Source organism: Hyposmocoma kahamanoa, unplaced genomic scaffold, assembly GCF_003589595.1.
Source record: "Hyposmocoma kahamanoa isolate Upper Pololo Valley unplaced genomic scaffold, ASM358959v1 92, whole genome shotgun sequence".
NCBI classification, from domain to species: Eukaryota; Metazoa; Arthropoda; class Insecta; order Lepidoptera; family Cosmopterigidae; genus Hyposmocoma; species Hyposmocoma kahamanoa.
The window spans coordinates 21,942,268-21,967,151 of NW_020654748.1; the positions used below are offsets into that span (position 1 = coordinate 21,942,268).

General features: G+C 35.2%; 3 protein-coding genes across 5 annotated transcripts in view; all 3 read right to left on the reverse strand.

Annotated features, from left to right (window-relative positions):
* LOC113236950 overlaps positions 1 to 18,357 on the reverse strand; it is a 31,790-nt gene extending 13,433 nt beyond the window's left edge. Inside the window, exons 1-10 of the mRNA XM_026473176.1 lie at positions 18,344 to 18,357; positions 17,515 to 17,631; positions 17,277 to 17,375; positions 12,865 to 12,966; positions 8,892 to 8,954; positions 7,300 to 7,428; positions 6,238 to 6,339; positions 5,035 to 5,118; positions 4,312 to 4,434; positions 2,544 to 2,696 (exon numbers count right to left, since the gene is read on the reverse strand). Of these exons, the coding sequence (XP_026328961.1) occupies positions 2,544 to 2,696; positions 4,312 to 4,434; positions 5,035 to 5,118; positions 6,238 to 6,339; positions 7,300 to 7,428; positions 8,892 to 8,954; positions 12,865 to 12,966; positions 17,277 to 17,373 (853 nt within the window). The 5' untranslated portion in view covers positions 17,374 to 17,375; positions 17,515 to 17,631; positions 18,344 to 18,357. The remainder of the gene's footprint in view (positions 1 to 2,543; positions 2,697 to 4,311; positions 4,435 to 5,034; positions 5,119 to 6,237; positions 6,340 to 7,299; positions 7,429 to 8,891; positions 8,955 to 12,864; positions 12,967 to 17,276; positions 17,376 to 17,514; positions 17,632 to 18,343) is intronic.
* A 524-nt stretch (positions 18,358 to 18,881) lies between these two features.
* LOC113236866 lies at positions 18,882 to 21,704 on the reverse strand. Its single transcript, XM_026473080.1, has 5 exons — positions 21,399 to 21,704; positions 20,116 to 20,215; positions 19,857 to 19,961; positions 19,285 to 19,677; positions 18,882 to 19,202 (listed from the first exon to the last, which is right to left on the reverse strand). Exons 1-5 carry the CDS (start codon positions 21,423 to 21,425, stop codon positions 19,042 to 19,044), a joined length of 786 nt encoding a protein of 261 aa, XP_026328865.1. The 5' UTR covers positions 21,426 to 21,704; the 3' UTR covers positions 18,882 to 19,041.
* A 1,314-nt stretch (positions 21,705 to 23,018) lies between these two features.
* LOC113236838 overlaps positions 23,019 to 24,884 on the reverse strand; it is a 35,156-nt gene continuing 33,290 nt past the window's right edge. For 2 of the 3 annotated variants that reach the window (XM_026473039.1, XM_026473037.1), the window contains 2 exons: positions 23,953 to 24,030; positions 23,026 to 23,099 (listed from right to left, as the gene is read on the reverse strand). In XM_026473039.1, the coding sequence (XP_026328824.1) occupies positions 23,998 to 24,030 (33 nt within the window). In that variant the 3' untranslated portion in view covers positions 23,026 to 23,099; positions 23,953 to 23,997. Of the gene's footprint in view, positions 23,100 to 23,952; positions 24,031 to 24,884 lie in introns of all 3 variants that reach the window. The other variant, XM_026473040.1, reaches the window with a different exon arrangement.

The window sequence follows — 24,884 nt, forward strand, 5'->3', positions numbered from 1 at the left end:
CTGTGGTGTGTCAGAATCTAGTTACCTTCATTAATTTTATTTAAGTCATATAGTCGTGAAAGCTAGTATGAATCGGTAACGCGTAACTAACGTAACTAACTAATACTAAACTAGACTAACTAATAGTCGGCTTAATCTTAATAGAGAGCACAAAATATCTGTAACATTTATATGGTATCTTAACATATCTTAACATTATTATGGTATCTTATTTTGGGGTAATAGTAGCAACATAATACAAGTTTTTCGAGCTCAAAAGAGGTGCATAAGGACAGTATGTGGACTGAAACAGACTGACAGTTGCAGAGACTATTTTCGAGAACTAAAAATTTTGACCTTGCCTTCATTATATATCTATGAAACAGCCTTATTTATACGACGACACCCACAACTTTTTCCTGTAGTTACAAGAGCACGACGTCCTAACCAACTACGCCAAATAAATTGTAAAACGTCACTATTTGAGAAGAGTATAATTGCAATGGCACCAAAAATCTATAATGAATTGCCATTACAGGTAAGGCAGAACGAAAATTTCGCGGAATTTAAACGCACATTATTTGAGTATTTAATTGAAAAATCATTTTATACATTAAAGGAATTTTGCTAACTAATTTCACATTAATTTTATTATTGAGACGCACGTGACTGTATGACATTGATTTATTTACATTGATTATTATCTTAATTAAATTACTTTTGTTTTGATGTCCTAACTGTTGTAGATTTTAAGACTTGGTCCTGTGAAGGTGGAAGCCTATAATCAGTGGTTTATGACTATTTAATGATAATTATTAGTGTTATTTTATTATTATTATTATTATTTGGAAGTATTGGACAAGTATAATTAATAATAATAGTATAATTCGTATGCCTTGATGGTACGTCATGGCGACCATAAAATAAATGTTATCATCTTTATTGTACCCATGATGACGAATAAAATGATTTGATTTGATTTGATTTAACTCGGTCGTCTTTGTTTTCTTTGGAGTCAGTTCGTAATATAACCCAATACATACAATAATATCTATTTATCTATATAAATAAATAAAAGTTAGCATGGGCGTTAGCAAAAATTTTTTTCGGTTAGTTGCGGTTGTCAGTTGCAAAATGGCTTGACTCATCTGACACTAATGTTCCTTACTAGGGTTTGTCAAAGTCAAATCTTCATTTCATAGGTAAGTAAATTACACTTGAAATCATAATGACTAAATTCTACTGCTCATTCGTAAAGCAGATTCCACCAAAATCGTATATAATAAGTTTTTGAGACTTCTAGTATCTTAATCATATTTGATCCGGCCTTCTTAAAAGAAACAAGATCGTTAAACGACCTAAGAAAAACCAAGCAATTGATCTTTTTCTCAGAAAGTATATTTTTTCTAAAATCTGAAGTTAACTCTTGTAGTTGATAGTGGTCTCTTGAGAGCGTTTTCCATTTAGCTTGTAACTACCTACAGCAGATCGAGTGGTTTAGTATTTCATTTAAAATATCCATAAATTGTTACCAACTTAAATTACCAAATAAAAAAACAGGTTCCAGGGGGTCTACTCTCGATTTCCGTCCGAAACAATTACTGCCAAATAAGCAATACTTGACCAAATGAAAAGACGCGTGATGCGAATGAAGTTTCATACTGGATACTTGTCTTTTAATTTTGTCGAATATTAGGTACTTATTTGACAGTAATTGTTTCGGAGGAATGTCGGATGGGGATCGAGAGTAGTTCCCCAGGTAGCGCCCCAAAATGAACTCCGTTGCTGTAGTACTCATGATATAGGGAATTTCCCTACTTTGAGCCTAGTAATTGATCTGGTTCTTTATTATTATTATTAAAATAGTAAACTCAAAAAAATAATTTATTCGAAAAAAAAAAATCTACACCATAGAATTCATTATCCAATAAAAAGAATTGCTTCGGGGTTAAAACATGCTTGTTTTTCTACAGGGCACATATTTATTAATATGCAAAATGCCGTATGTCATTAAACTGTGAAAGTGCTGAAGTAAACCAATCTAGCTATTTCGACGTCTGAAAGTTTTCGTATTTTTTTTATCGCGAACGCTGCAGAGCTGAGCCATTTTTATAACTTATTTATCATGTAGACCCCATTGCAATTTAGCATCTAAAGTTATACCTAGTTTCATCTATGTCCGTCTGGCTAACAGTGGGTAATGTAAATTTCACACAATTTGTTTTGTTCTCATTGAGGAGCAGGTTGCAAACCAATCTACTGCTTTGTCTTTTAATGAATTAATAGTGTTACAAATTTTATTAGACAAAAGTGATTAAAATATTTCTAATTCTCTTAATTTGTATCTGACTTTGGAAGTGACATTAGTTTTTTGGTTCAAAATTTTATAGTAAATAAACTTTACAGACTCATGACTCAACATCAGACTTGTAAAGAGCCTATAAACTATTCTTTCGGAACGCAATTTCTTCATAAGAGGGTCGTGTCAACAAGCATTGTATCATGGTTGAGATAAATGGAAGATACATCATCCAACCGACAGACGCTATTAGTGCCAACGTCACCTGTGCTCATTTCCATGACAGTTGATTTGAGATCCAGGGTCTTCACTGAATTTGATGAAGATAATGTGTTGACGACGTTAAAGTCTCCGACATTTGCGGTTTCTGACTCCTTAGATATTTGGTCTCGTAGACGTGTAGACAGCGAGGGTCGACCTAGAATGGAATTTTCAGGAATAAATATTAACAGCAGCAGTTGTCACGCTTGTTAGGTATAGGATTTTCATTGCGGGTATCTCGGTCTCCAACATTTCGCGAGTTTCGACGATTTTTTGGGCTTATCGCGACTGGTGACTGATGTTTTCAGTCTTAGGGCGCCTTTAAATTACACGCTTGTAGAAGCGATGCAGTGGTGCCGTTGTGGTTACTAATATTCGAACAATTTCGAATCACAACACTGTCGTGAACGCGCGCGGTACTTTTGCGTCACAATTAGTGAAGACAAATTACCGAAGTGCTACAGACGCGCGGCTGCCACGCCGTAGTTGCGCCACTTTACTGTAACAGTAACTATAGAGGTTCTACAAGGTTTAATTTCAAGGTGCCCCAATATCAAGACTTTTGAGACTTATCCGCTCACGCGATGCGCTCCTCCTACCGCAAAATGGCGGCTATTTGGTTTCGCTAATTAGAAAAGCATTCAGTTTAAATACAAGTTTTTACAAATAAAAATCATTATTCTCATTGCTAAATAAATACCCTCCGCACTACCAACAAAAACATCTCAAATGAAATGCAGTAATACACCGCAAATCCTGCACTTAAAAAGCACTAATGAAATTTTTGGTGTACTTGGAATGAATTTTTGGTGTAATATTCCGTTTGAGTGGTTCTAACGTTTACCACGAAATTACTCCTTAAAGTATAGTTTATAAACATTTATATTCAGGGTAAATTTAAAAAACGCTACTTATGGTATGTTTTCAATAAATAAACACCGAAATCACCAGCCCAAACAATAACACACACGATTGTCGTGACGTATTTTTGAAGTTGTTTATTTTTTAAATGACAGACCCAGGCATTAAAAACTTTATGGTTTGCTAGAGTAGTTACCGAAATAGCAATTAATATTAGTTCTTTTACCTGTTATAATTTCGATATCCGATAAATCGGTATAAAATCATCACCGGCACCTCTAGGTGTGGTATGCGTCTACGGCTGCATGTATCGCGTGAGCGGATATGAGCCCATGCACACACATTTTATACGCACCGATTACAATCACAAAAATATAATGACGACAGCATAAAAAAAATCTTTTCAGACAGATTTCAATATAAGGCTAAGAAGTAGCGCCCTCTATTATTAAAAGTGAGTATCATGTTTACCGACAGACATTACCAGCAGTCACAATTATGGAATTAAAAGTGCTTTTTTGTATTGTGTCTTCAATAAAAGCAAAATGAAAACTCTTCGAATAAACGTTTCACAAAGCTGTTCTACATTTCAGTGGACTGGCTAATGTAATGGAATTTTCAGACGATTAACGTTAACGAAAAAAATATGTGTTTTAAACAAAATGAGTAATAATTTTACATTTATTCAAAAAAATCTTTACACTTTCCAGAGGAACAGTTTAGAAGTTTAAAGCAGTAAGTTTGTTTCTGCATTTTGTTCTTATTTACAATGTAAAATCGATTATCACTTTACATTTGTAAGATGATCGGACTATTTTCCGGTCTAACCCAAAAGGAAACTAAACTCCTTTCGAAACTAACCTGCTCTCTGTTTTTGCTTTTATACTTTTTATAGTATTTTTTTCACTTACTCAATCTCTTGTTGTCTCTCTCATACTGAGAATTAGCGACCGGCATTGCTTCGGAAGTGTCACGATTCGCTAGCTGGTTTTCAATGTTTCTTAAATTCTTCGAGAAGTCGTCTTCCACACATTCTGCATAAAACAACATATATTATTAACATAAAGGAAGACTTATGATAACCCAGACGGAGAGCTGTAATCTCAAATGGGAGATCGATGGTTCGCGTCCCTGTGGCGAAAAAAATACCTGCGATTTTTATGACTACGTTACGTATGCTTGTGAATGTTTAGTAGCAATACTTCTCAGTAACGGTAAAAGCCGAAGAAGGTTCTCATCCCTTGCAATACGAATGAAGTTCCCAACCTGCATTAGGCCAGCTTAGTGTATTATGGCCGAGATTTTCTACTTAGACGAGATTCGTGCCCAGCAGTGGACGTCTAATGGGTGGATGATGTTGATGTTGTCTAAGCACAAGGGCAAAATTAAGTAAATATAGATTGAATTCAGCCTAGCTTCAGTAAGAACCCAAAGAGCCCGGAGGAAGTATATACCGAATTACGTTTAACGACAGTCAAGATAGTTTAAAGATCTTGGATCCCTATTGGAATGAAAAGATGCAGTGAGTAAACGATCTCAAAGTTATGAATCTTTTTTCAGAAACTTGTGTAATTCAATATGTTTTCGAAAGACTGTCCTTTACAGTTGTTGAACACAATGATGGTGGATCGTACCTGCTTGCACAATCGTATCACCGCTATGGACGAATGAATTGGCCGGCGCCTGCAAGTAGTCCTCGATGGATTCTCTGTACCATTCTGAAAATGACGAAAATGTTAGATCAATTGATAATGTACATTTTAATTAAGATGTCTTAACTTTGATTTTGCTTCACGTCATATTGCAGGGTTTCAAAGTTGATGTCAATCTATAATAACTTTTTAGATATTACTCGACACATTGAGCAATACCTAATAATTATTAACAAATTTATAATACTAATAATAATTCTTTATTGACACGTATATTAAATACAATAAAGAAACAAGAGCATTAAAATAATGGTCATAAAAAAACAATACAAGCACGCGCCTATAAAATTGTAATATCCTGTCATTTCTTATTTCCATCACGAGTCACGGAAATCCAGTATTTAAAAAAGGAATTGTGCATGTGCTCACAGAGAGTACGGAGAATTCCGTAGTCAGACGCATGGAGACGGCTCCAAAAGCTGGCGACGCGAGACCCTATTATTGCGAAAAAGTCAGGAACTCCGGCCTCGGAAAACATGCTCGATGCGCTGCAGAATCTCGGCTGATTCATTAGAATACGATATGAATCATTATAGGTACTGCACTCTAGTGATGCTCATCGCGCGTTTCGAAAACTCCTCCAGAGTTGACATGTATAGAAGCATAAACAATATAGAGAACGTAGATAAAGAACGTCACTCTGACATCACTACTACACCGCGCGAATCTGCGCGCGAGCATGATGCACCAAACGGCTAGAGCCCAGCGCTCTCATTCTATGTCGTCATCATCAACTAGACTCTCCGTCAGCACATATCCAACGTATTTGAACTTATCCACCCTCTCCAATTGCGCACCATCTAAAAACATTTACGATAACAGTTAAAAGTAGGTCTTCTGGTCTTTATACAGCCATCTTTGGCGTTTCTGATTGTCAAGTTTTATTGAATTTTTTAATATGTGATAAATGACACGCTGAACCATAACAGTGGCAGTGCCACTCAGAGCTTTCTATCGCAAAGATCTAAGGGGCACTGTTAGCGCGTTCGTCACCCTGAGATATAAAATTGACAAGTCCCATGTGACTGCAGTTTCACCAGCACCTTTGCCCTTCAAACGGAATGGAATAATGCTCACATTGTTGCTTCCTACTCTTACTCTTAAACACGTGTCATCAAGTCTTACCATTGATTCGATTACTCCGTTCATTTCTTCGATAAATGGAACCTAAAGTAGGTATTGGCTTCGCTGCGTTTATATTCAGAGTCCTTGGCACTTCTGAGAAATCTGTAACAACTCTTAAGAGGTACTACATTACACTTCAAATTTGCTCAACAGTGGCCTGGACAAGATTTCTTTAGAAAGCAGAAAGTAACATTAAAAGCAGATATTTAAAGATTGGAACCTTGAACAATCGGCAAAATTGGAAATGAAACTAGTTTTCTTTTGGATTTGATTGGAAACCAACATTTTGAGCTTTTCACTGGTCCCACGGTTCCGACTACTGAGATGGTAAAGTCAAATGTCTAATACTAATGCAAACTTTTAACCTATTAGAGACTTACTTACAAAAGATATAAATGTAAACACCTTATTTTTAATAGACCAAAGAATATTCCAATTTACGCTACATATGATTTGCGATATAATTTATTTTGTCATTACGATTTTTTTTAATTTAAATTAATTATTTATTTAAAAATAAATTAACAATAAGATAAAACATATAATGAGTAGTACGCAATTTAGTTACGATAAACTAGTTTCATTTCCAATGTGTCGAAATCGCGAAAAACTAAGACATAGATATGACAAATTGTTTTATGTATCTGTATTCGTGTTCTTTATAAATCAAATCAAATCAAAAAATCATTTATTCAGACAACTACAGTCCATATTTTACAGTTAATTCAATAAGTTTACACACATTAAAATAAACAAAAGGCTACTTAAAAACATAGAATAATTAAACAAATTAAATTAAATATCAAATAAGTCATCGGCATGGTTTTAAATGCAGTTTCATGCAATGTAGCATGATCGGGCAATCCACTCTACCAGCCACAACGCGCAGAATCTCATTCGTGCCGCAACGGATACGACTTATTAATGAGGCAGCTCTCTTTCTAAGGATGGCATGGAAACCATCCGTGTGGGCATCAATTATAAACCTTACATTTATAAATGTAAGGTTATGTCAGCTTTTATGTTTATCTATTAGAGTTGTTTAAAGTTACTGCACCTTACCAGGATGGACTTTGACGATCTGTAATCTCTGAATAGTATTTTTTCCCGGCACTATTCGATTGGGATCTTGTCTCTTCAGCAAAACATCCTTACTAGGAATTTGACTGTGTCTTAGCTCCTGTGATTTACCTGTGTAGGATCAAATATATGCCCTGTAGAACGCGTGACTGTTAAATATCAAACCATTGAAACATTTTGGACCGCGGTAAGGGTTTCTATTACATGCGTGTTAGGATTGCTACGGGGTGTTATTTTGCTTTACTAGCGATGGCACCGAGAAATATCCTACATGCTACGAAGGTTAATAACTCGAATTGGCCAACGCTTATCGTGGTAGAATATCCACTGCTTATAGAAACGTGACTAATGTGATATATGGATTGAAATATCGAAAAAAATATCATATATGCATTGACTTACGTCCATATAATTATATGGACGTCGGGTCCGCGCTAAAAAGTGTCCGAACTTATAGGGCGTTAAAATCGTATACAGAGCGTCATTCACGCTTTAGTCTTAATTTGTTCGACTGACAGTGAAGCAAGCAAAATTAGATAGTACTGCGACGACATTACAATTTATATTCAACGTTTTAGCTTTTTCATATTCTTTTACATGTCACTACGTTTAAATAGGTTGACTTGGGACATTTTTTTCGTGGTTTTTGTATTAGACCCGTCGTCTATTTATTTGTAAGTCAATGCATATATGGTATTTTTAACGCAAAAACAGGGAAGTTTAAAAACGGTTACACACGGCGACGTATAGCTGCGATGTAAACGTGATGCAAACGCGATACACTTTACTAATTTATTTATTTAATGTGTTTATTAATTTCACTTTTAAATTTACAATTTCAGTCCGAACACGGCCCATTAAACGAATTTTTATAATTGATGCGGAGGGTGAACTCACCGAATTGAGATGTGGGATTCCTGTGGATGTACCTACATCATTTTTTGTTCATATATATATACAACAACTCGAACTACTAAACTACTTTTTTTATACATGACAGGCAAATGACTCCACTCCACCTGATGTTAAGTGGAAAGTGGTATCCAAACGCGTAGGAACCTAGTGCAGCGATGAAACCCTCACTGCACTAGCCACCTCCACCCTGCCAGCCTACAATATGCCTCTTCACGCCTCGTTGGAAGGACCCCATATCATAAGAGGGAGGGAAGACATGTGCCGGAATTTAGACATATTGATAGTTAAGCTTAAAGTTGTTTATAAATGTCAAGATTATTGGGTATATTAAGCGAGAAAAAACAATGGCACGGTAATTAGGCTGAGAACACCGAAAGTGCGAATGGCCGATCTATTTGTAATTGATGCTCGACGCTGATATTTGTAGCATTAAGCGAATCGGTTAGAAACGTCGCGGCTCGTGGCCCTCGGGAAAGAGAGAATAGCAGTATCTCACGTTTTCGTCGCACCCTGTCGTACTAGCTCTACTGCTCGTCTCACGCGCTCACCAAATTGGATTCGATGAGGTGTTCTTTTATTAACTTTATTGATTTCTTGGAGTACACTGTTTTGTATCAGGTTTTCTTTTACAATAAATACAGCTACAAGGACACACTTACGGCAGTCATCTTTCTTAATAGTTGGAACTGGCTGTTCATATTTACTTGTTCCACCTTTCCCACCTGGAATATCACTTGCAATATAGATTTTAGATTTTTCGACCAAGGAAAACGAAACCTTACTTTTATCGGACATTCTCGGACTTGTATTCATTTTCTAATTTCCGTGGCAATTTTTATTATTTGAGTATTCGATTTTTTATCGGCCAATATTACTTAATATTCGAGTATTGTATCGTAAAACATTATTTAATAATTACATGATAATATACTTGAATATTTAAATAATAAAAATTACCACGCAATTAGATGGTTAAATAGTAAGAAGTCTGAGAATTACCGTTGCAGTTACAGTTAATTAGGTTCGGTTAATAGATTGGTAAATATGGAGTAGAATTCCCTGCTTGCAAACGTGTTATGGTATAATTTAGGATTGAATGGGCATTATTTAAGATGCACGCCTAAATAATACCCATTCACTGTCTCCTTATTTAGGTATGCATGCTAGCTAGATTGTCCACCTCATCGTCACTTTCCGTCAAGTGAGATGGAGATCAAAAGCGCATTTATTTTTTTATAAAAAAATATAATAATATGCCGATAAATAAATAATACACTTATAAGAAATGTAACAATTTTTGCTGATTTAAATCGCGTATATTTGTTTTTTCAAACAAATCAACGTTTCGGGCACTTTCCTGGTGACCATGGGACCTGTAAGTTTCATTTCCTATGTGTAACAATCGCGAAAACCTAAGAACTCGATAATACACTTATGTCAATTAATTATAAATCGCTATTTCCAAACAAACTACCAATTTGACCCTTTTTTTGACCCATTTGAAATACCCATGGACATACCGTCACGTTTAGTAGAACACTAGTACAATTTCCAAAATAATACAGCTTCTTTTTGAAAAGACGGGTCGGGTATTTTACTTTTTATTTTAGGTTTATTCTGCAATTTGTTAATTTCTTACTAATGTAGGTTTGTCCCGTGGTATAAGGTTGATGTCGAGTTCTTGTAAATTTTGTAATCTTAAGTTGACAATACTTTTTTATTGAATAAACTTTGATTTAAACAATGTTAAACTGTTACTATTGTAAATATTCAGCCATTTTTTTTCGCAATAACAGTTGATTAATCTCTTCATGGCCAGTAACAGCGTCTACCGTGAAATTAAATATTAGAATATGATAGTACGGGTTACTCCGTTTCGCTATATGGATTTCAAAAAAACAGTGCATACAACATCTAAGAAAGCCAAAGTACCACAATTCTCTTGTTCCATAGTTAGATTAGAGAATTGTGGTACTTTAGCTTTCTTAGATGTTTTAATTAAAAGAAATCCTAATAACACCTTAGGCCATACTGTATTTCGAAAGAAAACCCATACAGTGTATACAGTCAGCCAGTACTAAAGATGGTACAATTGTTACTAATTTGTCCCATTAGCATCAGAACATGATGTTACCATTGCTAGCAAGGGCAATTATTGTAATTACTAATTTTGATGTAATATTGATTGTAATATAATAATTAAAATATTTTGATGTAATATGTATCTACTATACTCGAACTAAATTCGACATAGAATATTTAATAACAAAACGTTGCTAGGTAACTAATGATTGCATAGAAAAAGAACATTTTTTTCGATGCTCATTAGGCTAGCTATGCCCGCGACCTGCTCGCGTAATTTGAATTTAAATAGATATGAAGGTAATTGAGAATGCGGTACAAAATAATTAGGTACAACCACAGGGATTGTATAATAAATGAACAATTGAATTTTGCATCATCACCTTTATTACGGGTGATTTCGAGTTTCGACAATGGTAACACTGGGGGTAGCGGGGTATAAATATACCAACCGTTCTGAACGAGCACATTCATTAGTAAGAAATCAACAACCCCTGAGGATGTAGTAGTAGGTAGTTGCGCTTGTGTTATTTTATTAATTTTGTGCGGAGGGAGGGTGGAGAAATTAACTGCATGAAAAAAATATTCAACACAAGCGCAGCTATTTTACTCGATTTACTGGGTTCGCGGAGTAGCAAATTAATTTAATTCCATTTTTACGAAATAGACATGTTTGCAATCTCTCCCTTCAAATAAAAAGTCATTAGGGTTGACAAGTTTTATAAATAATTAATTACTGGTAATGTTTATGTTGGTTTCAAATCACTTAATAGTAATTTGAAACTTCTATTGAATAAAATTCATCGCAGACATGACTTCCACATTATTATCATCAATAGCCTAATTGAATTTCGAAAAAAAATCCCTCACTGAAAATGATGCATTTTATTTCGGTGAAATTACAGGCATATGGGACTTGTCAAGTTACGTCTCAAGGTGACGGGCGCAGTGGCGGTGCCCCTAGATCTTCATGATTTAAACTCTGAGTAACACTGCAACTGTTGTAGACAGGCGTGTGGCTTACTACCAGGTGCACGACTTGTTCGTCTCATCACTTGGTATATAAAAAAAAGTGATGAATATAATCTACTTTTTGTCCTAAATGTGTCTACCTACTATTGATTTGTAGATGAAAAGTGCAAGTTGTAGAACTAGAGTAGTATATAAATGTCGCAACATCAACACTAAAGTGATTACATTCGAAAAGAAACAATTTTGGACAACTGACAAGATCATTAAAAAAAGTACTGTAATAAAAAGTTTTTCATAGAGTTGTGTTCCTTCCGGCTGCTTTGGTCAGAATGTCATTAAGTACTAATCAATGATCGAGTATATAACCAGAAATAGAGACGAAATGTCATTTAATTTGTTTGAAAACTATTCTGACATATCATTACCGTGACAACTGCGCTCCGATTGGCTAGCCCGAGTTCGAAACAATTGACGGGTGTCATCAATGGGCGTCGTCAACTGTTTCACTTCAAATCGACCAGTTAACTGACGAAAATTGCAAAATCACATATTTAATATTTAATTACCAATGAAATGTGATTCCGTTTGTTTTGTAATTAGATGCTTTGCTGTTTTTCCCACACCACCGAATTGAACAGCACGGCATTGTTAGAGATATTATCTTTATTACAATAAATACAGAATATTTTTTGGAATATACGGAGACGTATACAGGTCAGTAGTTGGCCTGTCTATATTTCAGTGCAAACGAGAGTTGATATTTATAAGAGATGTATCGCTAACGTGTTACCAGGAATATACGGTCTTTATTTCGTCTCTATTTCCGGTTATATACTTGATGCTCAAAAAATACTTTTCGAATCGTCACTTTCATTGTAGAGGGTGCGGTGTGAGCCTCTAAAAGCAAGGCCGCCCAAGCAATTTTTAGAGTAAGTTATAACTCAAGTCCATTGGTTCCCTGCGGGCCATCAAGTAAGTGTACGATCAATAGACGTCACGTTGCTATTGAAAGGTAAAATGCGCTGGCGGATCACTAAGTGATTTGCGATGCCGAGAATGGGCATCCTTACTTTAAGGGTGTCACCACACTTATTAACCGTCTTGAGCCGGTTAAGAGTCCATACAACTTCAAATGCCTTTAATTGATCCCGCATAACAGTGAAAGTGTTGAATGAACCATTTTGGAAAAATATATATAGTAAAGTATATATCTACACTGTGTGTATAAGTTTTCTTTAAATAAAAAAACATAAGAAAACCGCTGTTCAATAGGTAGATAAAAAAATCTATTCTGAAATAAAGCCAGTGTCCCTGCTGCTCGACTTAAGCAAAGTGAACCGTATTAGTACGGGAATAATATAAATTCGAGCTGAGGTAGTATCGATTCTTAAAAAATCTTCAATAAACTAAACTACGTTGCGCAACGTCTCTTTAGAAATAGACATACATACAAGGTTTCATTCGATTTCGTGTCGATAAGTGTGGCAAAGGTTCAAGTTACAGATAAAAAATCAACACTGTTATTATCCTCAAAAGCGAAAGCTCACATTTCTGAAGAGAGATCATGTTTCTAATTACCTTTTACGTATTTGTTCGTAAAGTGTTTGGGATTGGTGTTCACTGCAATTCTTGGAAGCTTGCTGGCTTTCTTCTTTTCGCTTGGCGGTGGTGTAGATCTCTCTGAAAGGTTTCGAAAATAATTGAATGCTATCTAACGGGCAATATAATTTGTATTTGTAGTATTTTAGTTTCTATTTAAGCTTCCAGCAAACATCATGATAAAATTGCTCGACTTTGCCATAAACTTGGTAGCTATATGTGAAGTTTTGCATGTATCTCTTGTCTGCTGTTACCTTTAAGATATTTTAAATTTATAGTTTCAGTGAGGTAAGTGCCGGAACCAAAGAGCCATTCTGGACGATGAATAACTTTTGCATATACGAAATTATTTTTTACACCGGTGCGTTCCAGATTTTTTGTTGGAATTTTTTCCACTTAAATTTTCAAAATTTTTATATCCACTTGCGCTAACCTTAAGTACATGTCTTAAATGAATTCTTGAATTGATAAAACCCTTTTAACGTAATACATTGAGAGTGTCTCTTGCATTGCAAGCATCGGTTTAAGACATAAGTACTTATGGTTAGTGCAAGTGGACTTTTGACCATAAATTGTGGTTTAAAGTACAGAACAAGTTTCTTCAGTTTTGGCATCGACTTCAGTATTAAGTAGGTACTATAATCAAAAACTACTACTCACTAATTTTGTATAAATACCAATTAGAACTATGATTTTTTTACATTCGTATCCAATTTTTGTTTAGAATTAGTTTTCTTGACAATATTTTCAAAAAGTTTTTAGCAGCTATTGATAGGTGGAAATAATTTTAACAAATACGCATCATTTGTCTCAAATCTCTACTTAATATATATATATTTCTCTATTCAAATGCGTCAATTACAAACTCCCCTAGTTAGTTTAGACGATTCTGTTGCGTAATAACATTAGTTTCTTTAATCCTATCTATAGATTTTGAAAACTATAGCTTAACCTCATTTTATAAGTGACGAGTAGAACAAAAGTTTCGAAACGCTTTCAATCAAAAATTTCTTCTAATTATAGCAAGAATATGATCTTAAAATTCATTATCATCTATCACTAGTAATACAGGGTCCAAAGAACAATGGCAAAATCATAGTTAAAATAATTCGTTAGCGTCTTCAAATGCCTTCATTACAAGTTTAAACAAAATAAATTTATTAGGTTTTTCAAATTATAATAATAAATGTATCTAAGCCCGGAAATAAAATCATATTTAAAAGAAACTCCAATGACTAATTAGACTCGACCCGACTCTTAGTTTCTTAACGTTGAGCGGCATCTAGCCACCAAAAAAAGAATTTCAATACCTACGTACAGATATGGTCCACAATAAGTTAGTTCACGTAATATCAAATGTACTGATTCGACCGATTTGTAATAAACTAACTACTTCATTACAAAAAATGAAGTAATACCTTCTCCAAAAACAAAAACTAACCACAAAAGTTCCCGAAATCAGGGATAGATGGCACGTTTCACAAAAAATAATTTGTGTCCGAGTTACCAGTGCTATAGTCTGTGGTATGTATTAATTAACCCAGTTTTTTGTTATGGCTTAACTTCATGCATTTTGACCATACCAGTATAAAAAATAATTTCCTCTGAACTTTCGTCACGCCACAAACCCACGGTACCATTCAGTTTCTATTAACTCTGTATAAGGCTTCTGTAGTTTATTTTGATATAATCATACACCGAATATATTTTATTCAATTACGTAACACATAAACCTCCAGAACTTCAAACTGGAATATCTTTAATTCCAGGCTTCTCAGAATAGAAAACCCAAAACAAAATTTGTTCAGAAATTTCAACTCTTTATGACGCATACAAATTATGTCAACAAAAATTTATACGGGAGTTTGCCATTGTTCTTTACTTACATATATATTTATGATCGTACAAAAACAGGGTTCAAAATTATATATAAAGCATGATGTTCGTGATACAACAATGAACTGAAGCATCAAATTGAAGTGGTGACATTGCACCGCGTGACCCAAATTCGGAGTACGAGTGTTTACTATGCCATTTGAACTATCGCATTTCATATATAGATGTAGAACCATTCGCAGATCAGTTACATACAACTTGGAAGTGATGTTTAACCGTTTGATATCCATACTATTATCAATCCGTCAAATCATTCACTTTGAGACAATTGACGTCCATAATACATTACCTAGTTATTTAAGTATACGCAGATCAATAACATTTTACAAAACACAAATAAGTAGCAAACAAAAAAGAGCACCCATTAAACTAGAGTCGCGGGCTAGGCGGTCTTTTACATAAGCATGATCGGGTAGTCAATTCTAGCAGCTGCAACGGGAAGAAAATACTATGTGTTATCACGGATACGGCTTAATAATGAGGCAGCTCTCTTTCTGAGAATGGCTTGAAAGCCATCCGTGTGAGCTTCCGCGAAGATGCCGCTCTACAGCACCGTGGCAGCCCCAATAAAGCTCTAAAAGGGTTGTTGTACTGAAAATGCAATCATGAATAAGCTTGTCTTTAAGACTACTCTTTACCTGGTCTCTCTTAAGGACGACCTCAATTTTGTTCATGGTAAGCATTGACTTACAATTATATGGACGTCGGGTCCGCGCTAAAAAGTGTCCGAACTTATAGGGCGTTAAAATCGTATACAGAGCGTCATTCACGCTTTAGTCTTCGTTTGTTCGACTGACCGCGAAGCAAGCAAAATTAGACAGTACTGCGATGACATTACAATTTAAATTCAACGTTTTAGCTTTTTCATATTCCTTTACATGTCACTACGTTTAAATAGGTTGACTTGGGACATTTTTTTCGTGGTTTTTGTATTAGACCCGTCGTCCATTTATTTGTTAAGTCAATGATGGTAAGTAACAAAAGGATTTGACTATATTTATACAGTGACATTAAAAAAAATTGTACCTCGAAAAAAATGTGCACGCTCAATGTTAAATAAACTTGTAATATGTCTTTACACCTATATCCCTGGGAGTATGTAAGCAAAACATAGGGGATCTCCACTTGTTACGACAGCAAAATTTGTGGTTGCATCCTTTTAAACACACCCGCCTAATTCAGGCTTATTCATGGACTTCTCAAAATAACATATTTCGGTACAACTAAGTAACACTTTCTATTGTGGTGAAGAATACGAAAACCCCACCCCAGACTGAGCAATATAAGAAAATTATAAACAAACCGACGCCGCTAAATGGCGTAAACTCTTTTTGCGAGATTTCTACTTCAGAATGTCAAGATTTACGCTGCATTATTAACTCCTGCCGTCCTACCGTACCTTTTAAACGGACTCATAGTCGACTCTGTAGTTTTGTCAACAATCTTGTTTTTTATATTTTTTAAAGTTGATTCATATAAAAATTCTTCTGTTTTTTGTACATAAAACAATTTTTGAATAAGACTCTCTCGTTGTATTAAAAAATTATGGATGTAAAGTTTTGTTTATTATGTTTTGCGTGAACAATCAATGAAACATTTACTTTTTTTCTTTCAATTGAGCTATAGACCGAGACAGCAGATCTCACTACTTTCTCTATTTCTTTTTCTGGGATGTGCAATAAGCACGATCCTTGTATTGGTGTAAATGGCTTTTTACACATCAGTGTCAGCTGTGAGAAACTTATGAAGTTCTTCACTCAGCCACGTAAGTACTTTTTCAACAATCATGGTAATATCAAACGCTACTAAAATATTTGAGATTCTGTTTAATGTTATATATGGACACGAAAATCCCGCACATGCAAAAATTAATTGTTTTGAGAATGGCCGTTATAAAATTACATATATCGATACCAGAAGTAGCAATGAACGTAAGGGACATTTAGTCGAAAATGAGTTACATATACCATTGGATTCGGAAGTTCCCGCTCTATCGATTGGTATTATTAAAATCTAGGAACGCGTGGTTTAAAATATAGCATGTCTCTTATATTAAAAAGCATTAAAAAAGATGTTTAGTTGTGCCTTACGTTACTGGTGTGTAAACCGTCGAGCATAGTGCAAGCAGGAAGAGAAATAGAAAATTATACGTAATTCTATTGTAAGCGATCCTTTACAATAGAACTAAACATCTTTTTTTAATGTAAGGGACGTGCTATATTTTAAACCACTAGACATTCCTAAAGAAGAGGAAATTCTAAGAAACTTTGCTCTAGACACAATCAAAATTGGAGTGTGACATAACCCTATCGCATAACCCTACCACTTTTTCTACATTAAAAGGAAACAACTTATTTTTGAGTTCTCTTTTAAAATGTTGTCTAAAAGCACTTACAAGGTTTCGTAATGAAGCAGCCGATTTGTTCATAGCCATATTTTAACGTTTTGGATACGTTATTAATTATTATTCAAACAGACTTAAAAAAGAATCTTACCAGCTGGTGCAGACTTGTTACGTTCCGAGTTGACGATTGTTTTTTTCGGTTCAACAGGATACAAATCGAGTTCTCTTCTAAGGCCTGTTTGTTCCATTCCTGCCATTTGATAAAAAAATTGGACTTGAAAATCAGGTTTAACCAGTCATTGTCATTGCTTGGTGCTCTTTTTTTACATCAGAAATGTTCAGATTGATTCAGTGAACAGTTTAGAGCTATAGAACAATCAAATTAGGACCTGGTTGTTGTTCGTGTCTGCTAAGGAACTTTTTGGCTATACAGCGGCTACACCATGAGCGCCGATTGTTGGAAGAATGCCACGCGAAACCCAGCTCTAAAATTTTTAATAAATTTTCTGAAAAAGCAATAAAGTAATTCAAAGTCATTGTTTATGGGGCATTATCTCCTATGTGCCTGTTTGAATGGATCTTGGCCTATTTTTTGTATTCCAGATTTAGAGAGTCAGTATGATCCTATTAGAAAAAAATATAATTTAAATTTGTCGATGTGACCAAATTGTCGGGGTCACAGTAGTGAATAGCGGACTTTACGCGATAGAGTGTATCGCGCTTGATACAGTAATCGTACGCGATTGAGCGCACGTGTAAAGATGTTGGAAGGAAAACGGAAAGACCGAGCGCACTCCAACACGCGCCAGTTTCATGCGGTCTATGCACTATTAGACTTTAGACGGACGCTCTTTCTGTTGTAACAAAAACGAACACGAGCAATCATGCGTGAAAGAACGTTTGTTTAAAAAACTTCTAACAGGTAATCGCGCACGATTGCGCATGCAAGGTTCCCGCGTGTAAAAGGAGCTATTGGTATAGTTCTACACGCGTCAAATGCAGGTTACAATCTTCACACCGTTTTCGAAGAGATCTTTTAAATATTCGCGGCACGCACGTTTCTGCATGATGCCAATACAGTAACTATTCGCACGAATAAGTTTCTTTTCACAACAGATTGTCGACAGAACACATCGTCAAGTGGAGTTAAAAATTGTCTACACATATTATAGTGTTGGATTATATAATATTATTACTAGTATAAGGCTTGTTACTTACTGAAAAGAGATACCAGGAGTTTTGGCTATTCTCCCAGACGTTGTCTCTGTACAAGGAATATCACGTTGAGATTATATTCTAAATATTGATTCAATCTGATGACGATTTTCTCGGAAACAACAATAAACAGACGGTCACTTTTTGCTTTCTACAATGTAATCGTTTAACTGATTGTCTTAATAAGTGTTTAAATCGAGCACATTCAATATTATCATAGGACTTCTATGACACCGAATGCTGTATTTAAAAGAGAGGAAGTAGCTTAGTGTTCTTTTCTCAGTCAGTATAAGTTTCCCAATATACGAATCAATACTCCACGTGACAATTTCGTCGTTATCAATGCCGAATTCTTTTGGCACTGTAGAATGCTAATACCATTTAGGTGATTTCCCAACTTCAACAGGATCCGTTCTTTGAAATTAAAGCTGGTGTATTAGTCATTGTGTTAAAATATCAAATACTTACTCCTTATTAATAAATGTGCCCTGATCTACATTGCGGTCTATAATAAAATAAAAAGAGAACAAAGGTTTTTGTGGATATGCTATGTATTTTACGTTGTAATTTTGTGCTCAAACAGAAAAATTTACATTATGACTATTAATTTGAAGCTAATGTAAGGCGCTACAAGAAATGTCATTTTATTCTGTCATTATAATGCCAGAATTTTTCCTTTACCGAAAAAAGTTTCTTTAAATTCATGTAATATCGCGATCTTGTGTAGGAACGAGATTTTCTTCTGCTATCATGGCGTTGGCAAAATTTTCGGCTTCTATGGCCTTTTGTTCAGCTTGAATTTGCTCTAGTTTCTTTATCAAGTCTTCCTGTACGCTGTCCACTATTTCTTTTAGATTTTTGGCTGAAACAAAGTGATTTAAAGTTGAGATACGCATTTAGTTTTACACAGAATTCTCATTATTTCTTAAGGTATAAATATCTACCTGTCTTTTGATTGAACTCTTCAGCTATCAAAGATATTTTTTTTAGCGTTCCAACATGTTTGAAAATTTCTTCAGCTACGTCGAAATCGCCTCCAGTATTCACGGCTGCGTCTTCTGTTTCCACAAAGATTTTTGGATGTATTGGACTTGGCAGCGGTTCGAATGCGTCCATTGGTACCGGCATCCTTTGTAGTTTAGTCATCATTTTGCGATTTTCTTCAAATGCTGATAATGTGGCATTATTTGATTTTAATTTTATTTCCACTGCATCGCTTGAAATCAGCTCGGGTGCCAAGGAGTGAAGTGTTTCCATTTTCATGGGAGATTCTTTCTGCTCCGGCGACTTTTTGGAAAATGTGAATAACATATTGGTGAGACTTGCAATTATCATTTCTGGAATACACAAAGGAAATGTTCTGAAACCCAAATTGTTTAAATGCATGTCGTCCAGATTATAACGTCGATCAGAAAAAAATATTCGAAAACAATGATTATATTGAGGCAGACTACATGACTATTGGAGGAGACCAGCAATTTACATGGGCTGAAAGAAAATGTAAAATGATTCTTACGGACTACGTCATTCGAACTATTAGTGTCCGATTCCTCTTCCTCCTGCTTTTTTCGAGACGAAAATTTCCGCGTGAGGTCTGCCAGAAACATTGAGCACGTTGGACCTGGAATGTTATTACTGTTATCGTATTTCCGGTGTGCATGTGACCCGAACTCATTTAACGGTAGAATAAATAGACATCGTCTTTGTCAGCTTGACTAAACACTTAAAAACGACAATATTTATTTGTTTGTCGCAATTTCAAATTCATAACTTACCATCACTAGTTTTACGTTTCTTAGGAGTTTTCGGCTTGAGCAACGTCGATTTTTTGTTTTTTGCTTTATGCCTAACTGTCGGCTTAGTTTCCATTGTTCCCTAAAACGCAGCAGATGTTATAGGTGATAATTATCTAATTTAAGGGATATAATAACAATGTGAAAGATAATAACACCAATTGTCTGGTCTTAAACTAGGGAATTCCCTATATTATAAGTACTAGGGCAAAGGAATTCATTCCGGGGCACTATCTGGAACACTCGTATTAGAATCAATCGAAAAGATCATTTCTGAAATCGGTCCTATCAGGAGTCGAACGCTGGATGATGATGCTTCATCTAGTGCCCACAGTTGAAATCTTTGGGCCAGCATGGTTGTCAAATATAAATAAGTCGTCTTCCTCAGAAATGGCGTCTCTATGACAAATATTAAATTATGCCATCAAAAAACATATGTGGCTGAATATTTAGCCGTAAAAAGTTCAAAGTAAGCTATCTGCTCGTAATAATAAAAGGCTAAAGATGAAAAGGATAATAAATGTACTAACAATATGGTATTATTACATAAAATCAAAGCCTCTTTTATTACTATTGGCAACGAGATAATAAATAGAACAAGGTTACATAATATGTGAATCAGTTCTGGAACCTGTAGTAAACAAGGAAGGAAATAAAACTTATGCATAGCGTTTGCTGGGATGTTCACAATTCTTGGGATCGGATCAATATAGTGATTCTTGACAGGGTTAGATACGAAAACAACAGAAGCGCAAATACTTCTTTTTAAATATAGACAAAAAGCAAACATTGGTGAAAAACTAAATTAAGGTCAGTGAATTTGATCTGAAAAATTAAGAATTCCCTGTACTATGAGAACCAGAGCAAATGGGATTCACTCAGCGGCACTATCCAGAATATCCAGGTCAGAACCAATTTACATAAGTTCATTTCTCAAATTGGTCCTACCGAGAATTGAATCTGGTCCCTCCACATCCAGTGTCCACAATGCAAACCATTGGGCCACTGAGCTTGTCGAATTATATGAATAAAAACTTATTTAGAAAGACGTGTGAATTATGCATAGTAATGGTAATGGCTAAAAATGGTAAAAAATATCTTTAATAACTTTTTCGTTACAAGAGTTAATGCCTCTAAATTGTAATATTCCATTAGCAACAAATTAAGCTATAAAACTGTCTCTTATTAAATAGAAACTTTAAACACTAAGTATATGAATGATATGGAGAACAATTTAAAAAAATATATTTGGATGGATTGTATACCTTTTGTTGTAGCCAACCGTACTTCATGCAGTCCAGGAAAGCATAAAATCTGCACAGGCATTAAAACAGAAGATTTGTGATGAAAAAAAAGAAGAGAATTCACTTAGTTCCACAGAAGAAAAGTTCTTTTAAGAAACATAATATGATTTTTTAAGAAATCCGCAGTTCCACAGGGAGTACTAGAACACAGAATATGTAATAAAACGAAAACAATCTTCTAAATAAAAACCGGAAGTCCCGACGCGGGACTTCCGTGGATAAAAACGTAAATTATATATTCAATTAAACAATCAATTTGGACAACTCGGACGATAAAATTGACAACAACTTGTTTACATGTCTAAATAATTTTCATAATCTTTAGTCTGCATGACAATTATCAAAGGATAATTGATGAAAAATGTTTATACGAACATAGACCCTCTCCTTTATCAATTAAAATTGCATTTAACATACATTTGTAACTTAGATATTTTTGTACATTTATTATTCAAAACAAAAATAATTAAAAGTGGTTTATAAATCTTACCAGTGTAATATCTTTGCTTACCAGCTATTGCTTTATACTGCTGGAATCCCTATAACGCAACTTGTTGCGCCGAAATGGTATTTGAATTTAACTCGCAAAACTTAGATACTTTCATTTTTTAATCGTATTAGCAATGGTTTGATTGAATCAACATTTGCTTCCTTATTCCATCCCTTTCCTGCACTTACCTTACTCGCACGCAAGAGAGAGACAACGTCACCCAGCTGGTGACACCTAGCGGACGAAGAAGAAAATATTCGCTTCCGCCCCTGTTGAAATTTCGCGCGACGAGTGCAAGTTTGTTTGTTGTGAGAAATCACAGTGAAAACATACTAAACTGAAAACTATAGTGAACATACTTTTTGATATACTTGTAATATCAAAAATCGCTTCCTGGGCCAGGCAAGGAGCGGAGATCGCTCAACTCACCGGCAGAAAGGCAACACACGGTTGGTTACAATAGGTATTGTGCTACCAGCTTACCCACTCTTACTTGTTCCAATCAATCATACATATTTATTCATATACGTACAGTCCACAAATCGAAGAAAGGCATCATTTGCATTCACTGCATGGTTGGCCGGTTTGGGTTACTCGGTAACTAAAATCGCGCCACCAGCTACAATACCTATGTGACGGCTTTATACGTAGTATTGGTTTATAAACACGCCCTTTCCCGATGAGGCAGGACTGACAGGACAAGAGGAGAGTAATGGATCTTCACACTTACTTTGCAAGCCATGGCCGGGAAGAAGGCGCATGGTCCATAAATGAGAAACTTTCCGTGTTCGTTTTTTGCAAGTAATGCAAACATTTCCGAGCACGTTTGCGAACTAACTATTTTATTTTAATCTCGTTGCCTTTTGCCTTTGCCTAATATTCAACTGCTATAACAATTTCTCCTATTAAGACATCGCTTGTTCATCATGGCATCGATGTCTAAAATATCATCGATATTTTAAAGAATTCAAACGCGAAATTTGGAAAGTTGAAATTACAGGCTAAATTCACGGCAAAGATGACTCTGCACTATAACTTACAACTCGTTTCTGAAATAAGTTTGAAGGGATCATACCTAAGGAAACAACAACTACTGAATTATTTAACAATATAATTGATTTCATTATTTTATTTTATTTTAAACAATGGATCAGCAATTGCAACAGGGATATCTGAAACAAAGGAAAAATAGCTCTTAGTATTGATAATCATAGATTGCATTCTTTATCTCATGACTTGGGATCGGCGCAGTAAGTTTCGATAAATTTAGACAGGTTTTCTTTTTGATACAAAATGACGGGACGAACAAGTTGTGTGTGTGATTGCAAGCGACACGCCTGTCCATAATAGTTGCAGTGCCACTCAGAGCTTCAAATCCATGTGAAGGGCACTGCCACTGCGCCTGGCACTCTGAGACATAAGTTGACAAGACCCATTTGCCTGTAATTTGGCCAACACCCCTTACCCTTCCAAACCGGACCACAGTAATGCTGACATTACTGCTTGGCGGCAGAAATAGGTAAGGTGGCAGTACTTCCCTGGACGAACTCTTTCACAAGGAGCTCTACTGCTGCTAAATCTACTATCTCGGTATCTTGAGACTCAAATTATAAAAAAGCCGTTTCAGCGATGATGCCTATCTACATTTTTTTATTAACTTATTGTTTCCCAGTGCCCTACTCAAACCCATCAAGATTGTCCCGCTAATGCCTTCTCGGCCATCCCCGCCGTCGCCTTCCATCCCCGGGCACCCAAGGAGTGACGACGTTCGCCCATTTCTCGGATTGCATTTACATACTTATTCTTAATGTTATTAAGAAATTATATATATGGAAATGCTAATAATATGCTCCGGAATCTTATTGTAAAAACATAAAAACGTAGTTCCCCATAAAAGAATCGTGTACGTTAGTTAAACGAAATTGTGGTACCATGAGTTTGGACTTAGTTCTAAGGTTATATTATAGTATAGATATCTTCTTTCTTAATATCATATGTGAATGCACAAATGGACAAAAAACTTACGACGACTTGAATAGATTGTATATCATTTCGAAAGGGAGTATTTGTTCATAACTTTTCCACTGGACTGCTGACAGGTTTCTGAAAACAGAAAACAAACGGACTGTAAAAAGAATTAGTAATAAACGATGGATTCATTCTCAGCGAGTTAAAAGTAATTTCATGTCACAAAATTAAAAATTATTTAAAATTTACTATTTTTTAATAATATCTTGAATTAATAAACATAGAAAGTGAAAGTCAAATAATCCTTAGTTCATAATTAAGCATATAACATTTGAGATTGCCAAATTTATTAAACTCTGATGCTCATGCGTAAGGCAGATTCCCCTGAGAAGAATGAGTAAGAAGCTCTAGGCGTTGCTCTTTATAAATAAACATTTGTTCATATTTATGATTTAGGGCATTTCTCCAAAGCCGCAATTTTCTGTGTCCATGCTCTCACATAAACATCACTTATTTATCAAAACAAAAATGTACAAAAAAGTATATGATATAGGTCGGAAGCTAACTGGAGAGCACAAAATAAATCTTCCCAATAAACCTTTCGGACCTAATGGAAAAAATTCGAAATGCCTAAAACCTGACAACAGTGGCGTGTCCCGAATGCAGAATCCAACACATATTGTCATTTTTGTCAAAATTGAAACCATCATCATTCCATCATCACTCCCTGCCCGATCGCGGCAGCGGACACGTGTTCTCGTTATATTTGAACCGTTTATCAGTTACCAAAAATCTCTTGTGTCACAAACGTTTTAAACATTTTAAAGGTCACAAATATGAATAAAACGGGAAACTGGATTTATTACCACTATTTCTTTACCCTTTTGAATTTTGAACTTTAAACTTAATAGGCAAGAGTATGGAGGTTGCGGAGGCTAATACTTCTACTCTCTCTACAACATTATAGCGCTTTTCAAATACGAAATTCG

Coding starts and splice junctions, on each gene's coding strand:
- LOC113236866 (XM_026473080.1), bottom strand. CDS start 21,425: ATGAAGTACGGTTGGCTACAACAAAAG. Junction 20,216..21,398: donor ACGGTTGGCTACAACAAAAG/GTATACAATCCA, acceptor GCTGCGTTTTAG/GGAACAATGGAAACTAAGCC. Junction 19,962..20,115: donor GAAACGTAAAACTAGTGATG/GTAAGTTATGAA, acceptor ATAACATTCCAG/GTCCAACGTGCTCAATGTTT.